This window comes from Erithacus rubecula, assembly GCF_903797595.1.
Source record: "Erithacus rubecula genome assembly, chromosome: 5".
NCBI lineage: Eukaryota > Metazoa > Chordata > Aves > Passeriformes > Muscicapidae > Erithacus > Erithacus rubecula.
In genome coordinates, this window is record NC_136687.1 from 21,076,940 (window position 1) to 21,094,067 (window position 17,128).

Sequence of the window (17,128 nt, forward strand, 5' to 3'; positions counted from 1 at the left end):
GGTTCATGCAATCACATTTAGCTCATTATAAAAAAACCCAAGAAAACAAACAAACAAAAAAACAACAAACCCAAGATATGAAATATAGTTTATTTTATTAAACCTCTTGTGGTGTTTAGGTTTTGTACCAGCTGGCATTGCTGGTATAATGTCTCATGGTGGTTTCTATCAGGATCCAGACAACTGTAAATAAAACATTAAAGAGTTTTAGAAAGGTTTTAGCAGTGCAAATGTGAAAGTTTATAACCATTTGATGTTAATTCATCTGATTTTAATGCATGACAGACATTAACAGCTCAAAGAATTTGCTTAATTTTACACAGACAAGATTAAAGATGCCTTCAAACACAACAGCTCAACTGTTCAACAAATGTATTAAGTTGTTCCATCTCTCAAGGCCCCAGAACAGCCCCAGAAGTTGTTTTTTGGAGGCTTGCAAACGTTTGGGATCTGGAGGATGATTTTTAAAAAATGGGTTTATGAAACTAACTTCATTTACATCCTGCCTCAAGCTTAGGCTCTGAAGGCACATGACACAGAATTTATTTGCAAGTCAGACTGTCCCATACTGCAAAGGTGTTTTGTACTATGTATAGCAGTATACTGGAATACATCAAATCCCTTTAGCAGTTAAAATTACTAAATTATCCCCAAATCCTTGTGCTCAACTTCACTAACAGATGCCCACAGATAATGTAAATAGTTGTCCTTGTTAAACTGACCTGTTTACCAGCATTTAGATACTAACTGCTCCCAAGACCCTCGTATATAAATTGGGTGCTGTCCACTATTTTAGGGAGGGCAGTGTCCAACCATAAGGAATATTGATCTGAGGTCTTCTCAGCCAGCACTGCTGCTTGCATTCACAGTGCAAAGAACAGCACTGGAGAGATAGGTTTTCTCCATACAGTAGCAAAATGCCAAGTTGATGAAAAATGGAAAACTGGTGTTGAAAGACCTAGCAAAATTCAAGTCTTATGATGTACCTTATGACACCTTTTACAAGCACAATTTCATCTCTGCTGGGAACCTGTTTAACCATGGCTGTGTTGAAGCAGATAAACCTTGTTAAGTCCCCATCTCTACAGAGAAGATGTACAATGTGTATTAAGATGTACCAACCTATGAGTTTTACTCATCTGCCTGCTGCACTGTTCCTTTCTCAGAGACATAGATACCATCCAAGAATTTCCTGATATCCTTGTTCTTCACTGTGGTGGCTTGCTGGATCAAGGCAGCTGCAGACAAAGTGAGACCATTAGCTCAAAAACAAAAGTCCAAGCCAACTTCTAGCCTTTTTTTATACTCTAGTATTTCAACTAACAAACAGGACTGTCATGTAGAGACAGGAATTACCAACTTTAAGGTCTAATGAAAATAGTATGCACTGCACTGAGCTCATCTTGGCAACTCAGGGCAGTGGCACTTCATTACTGCACACACGTACAACTGAAAAGCTGAAAAAGTTTAACGCCAAAAAGGCTGTAAGTACTACTCAAAGAAGAAGGTTCTGCAGACTTGTAAAACATTTTTAAGCTTATAAACAGAGTAAGGAATTATGAAAAGCAATTAGAGTGACTAGAGAAAAAGAAAAAACAAAAAAAACCCTGGGCTGCTGTTTACCTCAGGGTTTGAGGTAAAGAATTTGCTAAGCTGACATCTTGAGATAAAAATTTCCATATAATCTTCCACACATCTACTTTCACAAACCTGAATTGGAGACCAGCTCAATGTCATTCCCTTCAAGGATCAGCTCATCTTTCTGGGCTTGAGATACTGCACAGGTAACACCTATAGAAAGGCAAACACATAATCCACATTGTTGAAGGAGTTTAGTGTATTAAAGAAACAATATTAATGTCCTATTCCAACTTTTGTACCTAGACACTAGTATTCAAGACAATAATTAACTTCTATGACTTTGTTAAAGAGAGTCCCTCAAATCTATTCCAGGATTGCCCTCCCTCACACAGTTTCAAAATTTAAAGACTAGTGCAAGCCATGCTCTGAAGTAAAAGCTACTAAAGTGATACTCCTGCTTACCCATTATAACATTATAGCATCAATCAACCAACACTGTGTACAAACCAGTGCTGTTGCCAGCATGGCTCTGTCAGCCAGGTGGTGCCATTTCCCACAGGCTTGTGCACACTAAGACAAAACCAGAGTCACCCAAATCAAAAGCCATTAAAAACCACCTGCCCAATGTCATGTCATGTACTGTGTTTATAGTAGCAATGCTGCAAATATTCACAAGGAGTAAACATGACAGCATTCGAGAATCGAATGGGAAACTTGGAATTTGTAAGGAGAGCAACAGAAGTTTTTACAGTTTGATCTATTTAATCAACAGCCATCAGATTTTTAGCCAACCCTTTACAAACAGTACGTTCTGACTTAAAAAAAAAAAAAATCTAATACAACAATCAAACCCACCCTAATGCCTCACAGTAAATCAAAAACCCTGTTACTCTGCACTGTTACCTACCATTGTTTTGGGACAAGTCTAATGCATTCCTCTACTGTCATCCCAAAATATAATCAGTCATGTTAAATGGCCTTACTCATACCATCACCAGGTGGAATTTGAAAAACACAAATGGATAAGGGAAGTCTTTCCTACAGTCTTTATAAACTCTGTTTATGACAGAGTATGTACTCTGTTTTGTTGCCTCCTTTCAGAAGTATAACAAGCTCCATCAAGTGCCTGCTTTTCTGTTAGACTTTTACTGAAACTCCAAGTATGCAAGATGTAAAAACAGCTAATAAGATGATAATTTCTAAGTTTATTGCACTCCTAGATATTGTGCTCCTTATTATTTATGCTCCTAGATAATCAGCAAATTCAAACTAGGACACTTTAAAGACCAAAACTAGGATGCGGTATGAAACTAGTTCACATACAATGTTTTAAAACAGAAACACAAATCTAACCCTAAGCACCTGCAGGTTACCACCTATAAACATTGCTAAGATCTCCCAGCAATTAAAGTAAATCCTGGACTCCTTGTATTACAGTAACTAACTCCAGACTGGTTATTAGCTAGTTTTTGCTGGTAAAGATAAATTACAGAGGCATTACTAATAATAAACCTAAACAGTGGGAATGGTATCATAAAAAGATTACATAAATTCAGACAAGCATATGCTGCTCTAGCAATTATTCATCCTCTCCTGTTCTCAGTGGCAGAGCATAAAGGAAACAGCTTGGAAAGCCTAGTTAAGACCAGCAGAGTAAGTCTCCAGAATTGCTCACCTGGCCTCATCCGCACTCTGCGGATGTACTTCTCTCCCAAGAAGTTCCTGATCTCCACGAGTGAGCCATTGTCCTGTATGACTACATTGATTGGGAAGTGAGCGTACACCGACCGCATCTTGTAGCGAAAGCCCTGGGATACAGAACATAATGGATACTCAAGGCAGAATACAGCCAAAAGGCACAACACATGCACGAAGCTTACAGGAGAAACTAAAGCCAAGGTGCATCAACAGCTTCTGAAAAAGGGCAGGACTGAGCCCAAGAGACACTCATGCTTTCCTCCACCTTCAGAACCTGCTTGACAGCAAAGGCTAGACAAAAACTAAAGGAGAAAGAAGCTGCATCTCGGATGCTTAGAAAAGCTCTGCCTCCATGAAGTAAAAGGTTCTCACTGCAAGTAATAAAAAGGGCAGCAGTTATCTGTTCCAAACACAACTTACCAGAGTGACTCCCTTGATCATGTTCTGTACATGGCTGCAAATTGTGCGAACTGTTGCCAGCTCCTTTCTGTTACCCCACCACTTGTCAACACGCAGCTGCATCAAAAAACACATTAACAAAGCTTTCAGCTACACTTCAAAACCAGCAACAAAATAATTTTGTGACAAATGAGGAGCAAAACTTTCAGATAAACGACTTAAAGCCCACCAAACAAACCCACGGAACTATTCTGTTTCTCTGACAGACTACTAAAGGCCCACCTGGTTCCTGTCTTTTAAATCCCAACCCTCATACACGTGACAAATGTTTGTTTTCTTCAAATACTGCCACTAACAAGTCTTCAAAAGAGCTGGGGTAGATAAATATAGAATCTTGAGCTAAAGCATGTATTAGCAACTGCTAAGCATATTGTTTTAAAGTCCACTTTCTATGCATAATCAACTTAAATGAAACACTGTGTGTGTATCCACTGTTTTAATGAAACATTCCGTGCTTGTGAAACAGAAGCTGTAATCAGTCACTCTTAATATTTTCTCACACATGCATTTACTTACAGAACATCTGCTCTCCTAATGTAACTTACAGTTTCTGGAAATCAAATAAACTGACTTTTATCCTCTAAAAGAACCAATTTATAAAACCGCATATCATGGCCAACCCCTTTGCCTATAACCGGCTGTCACTACAGAAGAATGTAATCAACATATTCACTCCCACATTGCCCGAGGAGGCCCCATGCCTCCATCCGACCAACCTCTCTTAGAAAACACAGGAATAAGCAAAACAACCACACAACCAACATTACCAAACAACACATTCGCAGCTGAACATTTCTGGTCACTCTCCTCGACCACCCAAAAGTTTTTATGCCAACTGTAACGCTCGCCTCTGTCTCCGGGCAGTGAAACGGCCTGAGCAGCACTCACCTTCTTGTGCTTCTTTCCTAAGAGGGACAGCTCCACATTGATGTGGTTAAAATCCCTCCGCAAGGTTCCTCGGGGCCCCTTCACAATGACCGTCCGGCCCTTCAGCGAAACTCCCACTGGAACCAAAGGCGGACACGCGTTAGGAGCTGCGCGGGCGGCACCGCCCGGCGCCTCCCGAACGCGGCGCGGACTGACCTTGCTCGGGGATGTCCACGGTCTGGTTGCTGAGGATGGTCTTCATCCTGCGGGAGACAACGAGAAACGCTGGAGCCTCTCCAGGCCTTGTGCCCCAGGGGTCCCCGCCCGCTCCTCCCCGGCGGGACCCGCCGCCTCCCCCAGCGCCGCCACCGCCGGGCTCCGCTCCCCGCACCGGCGCCGCCCGACCGGGCCCGGAGCGCGGCGGGGCGCGGCGGCCTCAATCGGGCCTTGCCGGGAAGGCGCCGTCCCGGGCCCTCTCGCGCGAGGTGCGGGACAGGAGGCGCCGGGGGGACCCGGTGCCGCCGCAGGGAGCTGCCCGCGCGCGGGCGAGGCGCTGGGGGGGCCGCGCGCCGCGGATGATCCCGGATTTTCCCGGTGATCCCGGGAGATCCCGGCGCCGCCACCCGGTCTCACCTCGCAGCGCGCAGCGCCAAAAGAGACAGCGCGTGACGTCATCGCGTACTTGTAGCCGCTCCCGGACCCCGTGACGTCATCGCGCCGCGGAGCCGGCCGGTAGACAAGAGTAGCCGAGCGGCCGAGCGCCTCGATCGGGCTGGGTGCCGCCATGTCGCTGCTGCTGCCGCGGGGCCGCTGCGGAGCCGCTGCCGCCCGGGGGCTGCTGCTGCCGCGGGGCCGGGCCCGGGTGAGTCGCGCCGTGTGTCCCGGAGCCGCCGGCAGCAGGACAGGGCGGGGGACGCGGTACGACACGACAGGGCAGGGCAGGAGCGGACCCTGCGGGGCGCGCCGCGGTGCCGGTGCCCAGCGGGTCTGTGTCGGTGGCGCGGGACAGCGCGGGGTGGCCGCGGGCAGAGCCCGGGAAGGAGCGTCCCAGCCCCGCACGGGCACAGCCTCCCCAGGATACCGGGATCCCGCTCTGCTCCCACGGGACAGCGCCCGGCCGCCACCGGAGCCACGGCAACGCCGCTTCCTGCGGCCCGAAACACCGCAGTGACAGTGTCATTTCACAGAATCTGTTGGGTTGGGAAGACCTCTGAGATCATCGGGTCCAGCCTGTGGCCCAACACCAGCTGGCAGCTGCGCCATGAGTGCCACATCCAGCCTTGCCTTAAACACCTCCAGGGACCGTGATGCCCCCACCTCTCTGCGCAGCCCATTCCAATGTCTAATCACTCTTTCGGAAAAGGAATTCTTCCTGATGTCCAAACTAAGCCTACTTTGATGCAGCTTAAGACCATGGCCTCTCATCCTGTTGCTGCTTACCTGGGAGAAGAAGCTCATTCCCTCCTGGCTACAGCCTCCTTTCAGGCAATTGTAGAGATCAGTCATTTTCCCACTGAGTCTCCTTTTCTCCAGGATAAGCACCCCCGGTTCCCCCAGCTGCTCCTCATAAGCTTTGTGCTCCAGAGCCTTCCCCAGCTCCCATGACCACTTCTGGACATGCTCCAGCACCTCAATATCCTTCTTGTGAGCCCCAGAACTGGACACAGGATTTGAGGTGTGGCCTCACCTGTGCTGCCTACAGAAGAATTTTATGTTACACTGTATAACTTAGTGTGGTGTTATGATAGATAGGTCTGTTTCATGTGGTTTGAAATAAAAAGCCATTGGGAAGATGCTTACATAAAGCATGTGTTAACCAGCAAAAGGGCAAATTGTTGTTTAGTATATAATGCCAGCATGTTTGTTATTAAATTACACTTTTGCTTCTTTTAGGTGTCAGGGAGCCATTTGTGTAACCAGTATGGAACATCAGGTTCTTTGCCAGGGGAAAAAAAAGAGTTCCTGCAAAATGGACCAGACTTACAGGACTTTGTCTCTGGAGATCTGTCAGACAAGAGCACGTGGGCTGAGTATAAAGGCAATTTAAAGCGAGAGAAAGGAGAAAGGTAAAAGTGTTTTTAAACAACTTTAGTTGCTTCCCAGCACAAGCTTGCACTTTTAGTAATAACTACAAAATGTATGCTATGTATTTTTATTATATTTACCCCTACTGTGTTAATGAATAGTCAAGAAAGGACAAGTGTCATTAACTTCAATGTGGAGATGTGGTGGTATTTTATTGAGTGCCAATAATTAAATTCCAAATATGCATCAGTAGGTGAATGTGTTGAAAAAGTACTACTGGTAGAGAAAACAAAAAAGGAAGACTTAAGTTAAAAAAAATGTTTAAACCTCTGTATTTTCAGTTATAAATTTATCAGACTTTGTGATAGCTGTGCAATATCCACTGCCATTAATTGCAGTCTCCAGTGAGGTACTGTTCAATCCCTCTAGAACAGTGAACAGTTTTAAACATTTCAATGTTTAAAATTAATTTCAATGACAACAATTCCCATGCTTGAGTCTTGGAATGCTGATGAACAGGGAAGAGAAGTCTGGTCTGGCCATGAATGATGTTAGCATTAATTGCTGAGTTGCATCAGTTTTCAAGGGACCTTTCCTTGTTGGGATCTGCAACAAATTAAAACAAATCTATTAATTAAACTTACCATGTAAATAGTTTATTAATCTTTATGTTTGCTTGGTGTTATTCAGGCTGCATCTTCCTCCATGGCTGAAAACAAAGATACCCATGGGAAAGAACTATAATAAACTGAAAAATACCTTGAGAAGTTTAAATCTTCATACGGTAAGTCTGGCACCAAACAAGTCTTCTACTAAAAATAAGGCAGATTTTACATTTTTCTCTGTGGAGGACAGGTAGAAATCATGTCTTGCATGATCTTCAGTGCTGAAACCAAGTCCAGTGCTGATCCTTTTTGCTAACAGTGAATTTTACTGCTAAAGAATAAGGATAAATCCAACAGATTTAGTGTTTTTCCTACTATGATTTTAAATACTAGAGTTTACTATTTCCATCACCAGAGATTAGAAGATGCTATATGCAATCGTTTTTAATGGAAACATACACATCTGTAGAGTTACATGCTTGATTTTCATAAAAAGAAGCTGTACAGATTTCATTAATTGTACTTTCCAGATAGTAAAAAGCAGTGGGAATGTGTGGATGGGATTTTTTTCTTTTTTTTCAGACAAAGTTCATGCTTTATTAATCACATACTTTGTGAACGTTTTATCAGTTCTTAAATTTAAAATATTAATGTTAATGATAGTCTGTGCTAATTAATAAGACAGTTATGTGGCTGAGCAGTTTTTGCAGTTTTCCTGTAGAGAAAATAATGGTAATGGATATCAGGAAGCAGTTATCTTCCTATCTTTTCTACTGACTTGTTAAAAACAGCAGGGAATTGTTAACTTCATGTATCACAGAAGGAATTATGTTTTGTTTGTAGGCTACTATTAAAATCCATCAATAATATACTAGTTATTTTCAAAAATAATATGGAAAAATGCAGGTACAGTACAGCCTTTCACCTTCAGGTATGTGAAGAAGCACGTTGTCCCAACATTGGAGAATGCTGGGGAGGTGGGGAATATGCCACAGCAACAGCTACTATTATGGTAAGTCGTTAACCATTTCTTGAGTGTTTATTCTCTATTGTTGGATCTCTACTGTAGTGGAGTGGGTTTATTACAATGAATTTAGAGTAAAGCATTGTCCTAGTTTTTTTTCCTTACTAGGATTTATCTGATGTAGCTCATGCAGCTGTTTCCCAGCTGAGCAATAGTGATACGTACTGTGTAAAAGCAGGAATGTCTTTCATGTTCCAGCTGATGGGTGACACATGCACCAGAGGCTGCAGATTTTGTTCAGTAAAGACTGCAAGAAACCCCCCTCCCCTGGATCCACAGGAGCCCTACAACACAGCCCAGGCTATCGCCGAGTGGGGCTTGGACTACGTGGTGCTGACCTCCGTGGACAGAGACGGTGCGTGCCCTGGCTCTGCCCACCCACTCACAGCTCCCAACAGGTGTTCCCTGGCTACACACAGGCCCCAGAAACTTCTGTCTGCTCAGCTGCCCAGCAGCACTCTTTTAAAGGGGACAACAGTGCTGAAACAGCAGTGCTGAAACTTTGCACAGCTCCTACTAGTCTTAGGATTTCGCCATGTCTGGTAAAGAACAGAAATTACACTGTTGATGAGCAACACTAAATATTTTATAACTAATTTTTAGTAGAATGCATGCATATGCACCATGTTCTATTACTTGGATAGCAAAAAGACATTTATATCTAATAGCATTACAGAACTTCCTTCCAAAACACTAAACCTAGAAGAATACAATATATGTAGCAAAACTGCAAGTTGTGTTTTCCTAAGAAAATAGGAGATAGCTCCCTTGTGGTGACACCATATAGGTGAGGAAAACCATTGTAAAAAACTGTTCAGTATGGAAAGTCCAGTAGCTTCAAAAAGGCTTAAAAGAGCACTCATGTAAACTTCTCAATTCTTGTACAACTGTTTTTCAGACCAGAGCCATAAATAGGTAAAGCCAGTCTGTGCTCAGGGAGACAGGGAACCCAGACACAGGTAAATGTGAGCTCTGTGCTAGACAATCACAGCTAGACTTTGTGTAGAGACTTGGTAGGGTATTTTTTGTAAGCCCTTGGCATAAGTGGGGAGATAAGACTGGGGTTTGACTGCTTTATTATTTTGCACTTAAGGTTTGAATCTGATGGGTTTTTTGGCTTTGCTAATAAGTAAATACATTTCTTGAACAGAAAGATTAACTGAATAATTCAAATGCTTCTAGATATGCCTGATGGTGGAGCAGAACACTTTGCAAAGACAGTCTTGCATCTGAAAGAAAGGTATGTCATTGATGTATTACTGTTATTGTTAAAACTTTAGAATGTGGTACTGCATGTAGGTCAAAGCTCCTTTAGCTGGGTTATTCCAGGGGCCATGCAAATAGAAAATGCCTCTAGCCTGTCTGTGCCCCCTTTCTTTCCCTTTCTGCATCTTTCTCATAGAATGGCCCCAAACTGTTTTGAATTTGGATGCATTTCCAATTCATCCCAGGCCTATTTAAAGCTAAGTATTTTTTCTTTGAGGAGACAGCTGGTTTACCAGGAAATGAATACATTCTTCTGAGGTATGTTAATTCCTGAAGCTTGGGGCTCAAACACAGCAGTTAGGTAACACTGTCACATGTGACTGAAGGAGTCTGGTTTCTCATTCACAATGATCAAATTGTTTTTCATTTTGCCTCAGTGGCCATTTCCAAGTTTGTGATTTTTACCTTCCTTGCTTTCCCTGGCTGTGCTGCCTGCACTTTTGCTGCCTTTTATGCTATTTGACAGCACACTTCTCTGCCTGCAGAATTCATTTGTATAACCTCATTTAAGTCTTTAGCCAGTGTATCTTGGGGCCTGAAGGGTTCCTGTAGTTTTCCCTACCTGCCTTTTTGAGCTGAAATCAGGCTCCTGATTTCAGCACCTGAACCAAGACTAGATTGTAGACTCAGAGTCTTCTTATTCCAGTGACAGTAGCTCCTCTGTATTTTGGAACTATGATCTTAAACAAAACATCATGTGTTCAATTCCTGGTTTTACTAATGTGAGCTGAAATACAGCAGAAGCCAAATAATAAATATAAAAGCAATTCGAACAGTGTCTCAAACATTAACATACACTGTTTATATATTAGTTTTTAATGTGTCTTTGTTGCAGGTTAACAGGAGTTTTTTATAAAATATTTTCAGAAACCCATTGGTTTAGAATTATCCTGAATTAACTTTGTTTTGCTTATTTGAGTGTCGTGTCTTCAGTTATGGGGAGTTGGGGTTTTTTTTTGCTATCTTGAGTTTTTTAGTAACAGTGACACAAAATGCCACAGGTGTATTCCTTTTGTCTCTCATTTTCAGGAATCCAAAAATCCTGGTGGAATGTCTAACTCCCGATTTCCGAGGGGACCTTAAAGCAGTGGAGAAGGTCGCCTTGTCGGGGCTGGATGTGTATGCCCACAACGTGGAGACGGTGCCGGCACTGCAGAGGTGAGCAATGGCCCTGGGTGTGCGGGATTAGGGGCCGGGCTGCGGAGCGGAGCCGGGCTGCGGGGCTGGGCTGCGGAGCGGAGCCGGGGCGCGGAGCGGAGCCGGGGTGCGGTGCGGAGCTGCGGAGCGGGGCCGGGGCGCGGAGCGGAGCTGCGGAGCGGGGCCGGGCTGCGGAGCGGGGCCGGGCTGCGGAGCGGGGCCGGGCTGCGGGGCCCGGCGCGGAGCCTTTCCCGGCGTGCCCCGCGCGCGCCGCTGCCGAACGCACAGCCGCCGGCAGGGGGCGCGCGCGGTGCCCCAGCCCGGCCACAGCGTGTGAGGCGGGCCCGTCCCCTCGCCGGTGTCCGACTGCGCGGCCAAAAATCCTCAGCTCTGCCACTTGGCAGAACTTGCAGAACGCGCCTGTCCTGGTGTCTCTAATTTCTATGTGCCCTTCCACGTGTTTTCCCCCTTGTGCTGGAAATGTGCGAAGGAAGGTCCGCGACCCCCGAGCCAACTTTGACCAGTCAGTCCGTGTGCTGAAACACGCCAAAGAGGTGCAGCCCGGCGTCATTTCCAAAACCTCCATTATGCTGGGGTTAGGCGAGACGGATGAACAGATATATTCCACAATGAAATGTAAGTTGGTGTTGAAATAGGTGCCAGAATTCACAGGTGTGAATTTTACTGTGCTGGAAAACAATTGTAAACATCTTTGCCTCAACGTGGAATTCAGTTTGCTGGTTCCAAGTTCCATTGAAGAATAAAAGTTTAGTTAAAAAAGACTGATTTTCTGAAATATTTTGTCTTCGATTTGACAGGTAAATCCATTATTTTCTTGTGATCTTTCTGCCCACTAACAAGGAATTCTGTTTTTACAGTATTGCGGGAAGCAGATGTAGATTGTTTGACCCTAGGACAGTATATGCAACCAACAAAACGTCACCTAAAGGTAAAAGTGCCTTTAATTTACAGGCAGAATTATGGTCTGTACCTTGCACAGTCATCATTACTCTAAATGCAGACGTTGGGAAAAATTTCCTTCCTTGTGTAGCCTGACAATGATTATCTGTTAGGGGCTCTTCACTAAAAATGACCTCAGCCATCTAACCCCTTCCATCTTCTGCAGACTTCATAGTTTCTACTGTTAGCCAGGGAGACAGCTGGAGCTGTGGCATGATTCTGGAAAAAAAGAGCCTCAGTGTATGTCTGAAAACATAATGGCTCAAGCCAGCACCTCTTCACTGTCTTACAGGCTCTCCTTTAATGGTGCCACTTCAGCTGGGAAATTTATCATTTTCTGCTTCAGCAATCTGTCCAGAAATTTGCTCTCTGTTCTGTTCCTGTGTTTCACTGAATTAACTGTTAGGGAAGAGATTTGTAGGACTATTGTGATTTTTCACTAACTTGCTCGAAAGGACCATTCAAAAACAGAATAAAGAAAATTATAAAGTGGCAACTAGAAATTAAATTCCGAAGTTTTTAGCTAAATATATAAAGCAAGTAAAATACATTTGTTTGGAGGAAAGCAGAGCAAAAATGCAGTTTTTTACTTAACTGATGAAAGCTTTAGAGTAAAAAATTTTGAACTTGCAATTTAACTGTATTTAATTCCACTGTATGCTAGCTATACCAATTTCCTTTGCATTAACCTGAACAAAATAAATTCTTTTCCCCCAGGTCGAGGAGTACATAACTCCTGAGAAGTTTAAGTACTGGGAAAAAGTAGGAAATGATCTTGGATTCCATTACACTGCTAGTGGGCCTTTAGTGCGTTCTTCCTATAAAGCAGGTAAATTACCGAATGGGATTGGATTATTTAGCATGTAACATTTTATTATACAAAACTAAAACAGTGAAGTAATGTGCAACAAAGCTCACCTTATTATCTCAAGGACACTTCATATAGTTATCTAGAATTCAAAATTTATTTCTACTATTTCCTATAGGTCATGCATCAGTATGACAGTAGTTAGTATTTGCACAATTGTAGTGCTGCTTAACCTAATTTCTTTTCCAAATCTATTCTGTACTATACTTAATGTGTGAGGCAGGATAAAAGGTACCAAATTTTCAAGTTTTCCTTCACATTCTTTGTCTTTGGGGTTCAACAAGGTCATTGGTTGGTTGTGATGCAGAATTTATTTGCAGTGCTTTAAATATAATTGGAGACACTTATGGCAGTGCTTTTTCTGACAAATAGCACTAGGTAGAAATAGCAGCTGATATTAATGGAAGTGTTGTGTAGGTACAGGTACAACATCCTGCTTTTTCCTAAGGAAGGAGCAGAAAAGACTCATCAGGGTACTGTGCTGCTCAGTCTGCTTTAATGACACTCAAGATTTACAGCACATTTCACTATAATTGGCTGATACTTTATGAAACAGGAATTAAATTTTAATTAGATCAATTTACTTTTGCCTATTGTAGTGCACAAAGCAACAGAGCTATTTCATAAAACTGGACAGGAGGAAAATCAGGATTTTGGGCATGGAGGGGCTAGGTGTGTTGGGTTATAGTTTTGAAGGTTTTTTAGATTCCTGCTGTATGTATTGGAAAGACATCTAGAATTAAATTCCTGTAAAATAACTGGTGAAAACAATTGTAGAATAGAACACTCATGTTAAATAAGAATGTATTCCTTTGTCTTATTTTATTTAAATACCTACAAATCATTTTGGTTTTTTTTCCTTTTCATTAGGTGAATTCTTCTTGAAGAACTTAGTAGAAAAAAGAAAGACAAAAGCCATCTGAAAATGAGAGTGAAGCTATTTAAAGCATCCAGTTTTAAGAATCCTTTTTTCAGTGCATAATTATACTCAGTTCCAGAAATGCAGAAGAACAGATGGTGGCTATATGAATAAACTTACTATCTTTCCAGAACAATTTTTCCTCATCAAAACAGGTTATTTTACCTCATTTCTCCTGGCAAGGCTATAGCAACAGAACACTTCTAGTGTTCAATAAAAAGACAGAAGATAGCACTGATTTTGGAAGAGTGGTGGAACGGAGGTAGAAGAAGTAAATGCAAGCTGGGAACAAAGACTGGGCAGATTTATAGGTCTGCTACAACAGCATTGCTGCAGTTAATACCTGTGAAGGTGCTGATAGTAATTTGAAAGGTACTGATACTTTGGTGTCTCTTACTATTATGTAACATGAGCTTGCAGGGGCTCTGGGAACTATAGGAGTTCTAAAGAAAGACTCTGTACATGATAATTTGCCAGATTAGGGCTTTTTTTGAACTGCACCAGAGCAAGTGTAGTGATACTCCTTCAAAAGATGGTATCTCTTACCTGTCTCAGAGAAATTGAGCTGTACCACTCTGATAGCTAAAGCTTTTCCAGAGCTTGGATGTGTGTGAGCACCTGTGAGCCTTGGTATATACAAGGTATCAAGCTAAAGAAAACAAAATGTCCTTTCTGGCAAGGCAATTAACCTTGTGTAGATACCATTAATTTAAACCATTTGGAAAATCAGAGTTGGTATAGGAGCATAAATGGAACTACCCTTAATTTATGTACATGACTGTTACAAACCCCACTGAGCTGTACAGATGCTTCTTTAGTACTGAGTATGCAGAACTGCTGCTATTCACTACTGTGCTCCTGTTGCATGGCTATTGTCGTGTCATTAAAGGAAAGTCAAAACCCCAGTGTTTGTGCTTGGTGGGTCTGGTTACCTGCCCCTTGAGGCTTGATCTGGCTGCTAAATCTGAATGCAGAGAACATCATTGTGGGGAAAACGTGAAATCCGCTGCATATCACATTAAACTTAAGCAGAAATAAAAACCTGGCATATGGTACATTAACAGCTCTACTTGCCTCTCTTTACAGCAATAATACCAATGATTGTGTCTCCCTAATGCTCAGTGTGGACATTAAATACCATCTCTGAACTAACATCACCTGTATCTTTGTGAAGTTTTTTGGGAGACATCCCAGGACTTTGCTATCTGGTCCCAAACTCTGATCATGCAGGTAATTCTATTGCTGGCTGTAGTATTCTAAACTACTGGAGAAGGAGAGTGGACCCTGCAACCCACCAACTCAGATGATAGAAGGAAGACAACTACCTAGCAAGATAATATATAGGAGTAGCTTGTATGAACATAATATTATACCACTGAGGCTACTGATGCATAGGTTACACTCCACAAAATGAAGTACAGCAATATTAAAGCATTATGAAGACAAAATGTTAACCAAGAAGAAATGTACTAATTCACCAGTGTAAGGGGAAGAGAAATGTGAACCATGAGGAACAAAGGGGAAAAAGGGATAAACAAAGGAACAGCTGTACTTTGTAAGGACAGAGAGACAGGCAAGGCTGTTTCAGTTTTTTTTTGTAATAAACAATATTACTAATAAATTTAAAAAATTAGATTAAAAGGTATGATATTCATGGAAAGCCCAGGTATTTTTGGCATTTGGAGCCAAAAATGCTCTGCTTCAGCTAAAGTATACTCGAGTACTAGAGCAGAGGAAGGTTATCAACCCTTGCAAGGAAATTCAGCACTCCCTCCACTGCAGCAGACAGAGAAGGTTGCAACATTACCTCCAGAATACCCACATTTAACAGCTACCAGCCTTTATTAAAGGTCCTACTGTAAAGAATGGTTTTGACTTGCCTACAGAGCAGATTTAACAGAACATGACTGCCAAGTTACTGCTCTTTCAGCATATCAACACCAGAAATACAGGAAAAAGGAGCTGAGCCATACAGCCATTATCAAATGGAAACAAGAGAACATTGCACAGGGACTTCTTTACAGCAAGAAAAAGAATGCTTCTTGAAACACAGTCCAATATTGCTTCATGTTAAAATTTTCTTGTGAGTTGCTGCTGGGTGGTTCAGAAGATGATCTCATGCTCTTACACAACTGTCTGACAACTGTCTGGTACCCAGTGTCAGAAGTTACACAAGCTTTTCTAGCTCCATGTTTTACTGTGGATTCTAGTGAAAGTCATACTTCAGCTTCATAGATTGTAGACAGTCTTTGCCTGTTTTAACAATGTCTGGGGACAAGCCCTGAAGGTCTTTTCCTAGTTACAAATTCCTGCTTATACAGGCATCTGACATCCCCTATTGCCCATTCAGTTTTTCCATAACTATATGTTAAAGCAGCAAACTCACAAACGTGCTTTTTGTAATTCAGCACAGGTTTCATGACTCTGTTTAGTTGAAGTTTCACATTTGATGACATTTTTGTTTTATATATCAATCACATCATTCTGTCAGTTGGTTTCACAAAGCAGCTATAAAATATTTTAAGAAACTAACCACCCTTGCAAACAAGGAAAACATTAAATTGAGTTCTGGGAATAAGATTTAGAGTTGACACAGACACTTGAAAAAAATGAATAGTCTTTTTGGCATCATCACATCAATCTAATAAATTGTCTGAAATGTAATTAAATGTTATTCCTAGAGAATTGTTGCATCTTCCAGTAACTTCAAGTCCTTAGGTGAACTGAACACTGGCTTTGTCGATTTAAAAACTGTTTTAAATTTTTTCCTACTTGATGAATAATTAATATTGGAGTAATTTCCATTAAAAAAGTGTCAAGCATTTATATTTCTTTACTACATGTGGTAACTTACTGCAGGTGTTCAGCTTGGAGTAGAATTTTAGCTTGATTCCAGCATTCCTAAATCAGATCTCCATTATGCCTTCCTACATTGCTCAACAATAAAATTTCAAGTTTAGCTGTTGAACAAGAAAATAGCATTACAAGAACCTCAAATGAGAAGCATAAACTTTTTGGCCAATACAAAAATCTCACTAACTGCTCCTATAACAAGTTCTGGTCAAAAATGTGTGTTCTATTCATTTTGAATATTCTTGGCTGTTGTATTCCTGGAAATAGACTAGTTTTAGCTTCACAAAAACATGAACACACATACTCAGAACAAAAACATTACATCTTGCCTGGCACAATTTGTCTGTTTACATCTTGGATAAGACCCAATTTATGCATTCTGCATCATACTACTTCTAGACTTGTATTAAAGCCTGATTTTCTTCAGCTGCTGTATTCACATTTTTGAAGTGCAAAGCAGTGTTACCATGGAATTGCATTTTAAGAACCCCATTAAAAAAATTTCAGAGAACAGGAGTTTGTTGGTCACATTACAAAATTCTGACCCTGAATGACATGCTGTAACATCTGTACACAAATACTTGTTTAAACAAAAGACCCATCTCTTATGTGCACTACTCAAGCCTTCATAGCAGGAACACAGAAGATCTCCAGTTTTTATTTCCCAGATAACTGTACTCTGAAGATTCACAGGCTTATGATTCACAGTGCTGCACAAGCTTCTGAAGCTCTTCCATTTGGCCTGTGGTAAGGTTCTCTGGCATACATGCAAGGTATGTATTGCTGGATCCTCAAGGAATGCCCCACTGGATTTATCCCCCAATCCCAGTTCTCCCACTGAAGGAATGCAGCCACCAAGAAACTAA

The 17,128-nt window shown here is 42.0% G+C and overlaps 2 protein-coding genes across 2 annotated transcripts; one reads left to right on the plus strand and one right to left on the minus strand.

Annotated features, from left to right (window-relative positions):
- Positions 1-78: 78 nt before the first annotated feature.
- RPL9 (ribosomal protein L9) lies at positions 79-5,308 on the minus strand. The gene is made up of 8 exons (XM_079307196.1): positions 5,239-5,308; positions 4,822-4,868; positions 4,627-4,742; positions 3,700-3,795; positions 3,257-3,389; positions 1,711-1,791; positions 1,123-1,238; positions 79-183 (listed from the first exon to the last, which is right to left on the minus strand). Exons 2-7 carry the CDS (start codon positions 4,865-4,867, stop codon positions 1,132-1,134), a joined length of 579 nt encoding a protein of 192 aa, XP_079163322.1. The 5' UTR covers position 4,868; positions 5,239-5,308; the 3' UTR covers positions 79-183; positions 1,123-1,131.
- Positions 5,309-5,326: 18 nt separating this feature from the next.
- On the plus strand, positions 5,327-15,649 carry LIAS (lipoic acid synthetase). The gene is made up of 11 exons (XM_079307195.1): positions 5,327-5,467; positions 6,499-6,671; positions 7,321-7,414; positions 8,167-8,247; positions 8,458-8,614; positions 9,442-9,499; positions 10,555-10,683; positions 11,153-11,298; positions 11,541-11,611; positions 12,340-12,451; positions 13,361-15,649. The coding sequence occupies exons 1-11, from the start codon at positions 5,390-5,392 to the stop codon at positions 13,411-13,413; spliced, it is 1,152 nt and encodes a 383-aa protein (XP_079163321.1). The 5' UTR covers positions 5,327-5,389; the 3' UTR covers positions 13,414-15,649.
- The last annotated feature ends 1,479 nt before the right edge of the window (positions 15,650-17,128 follow it).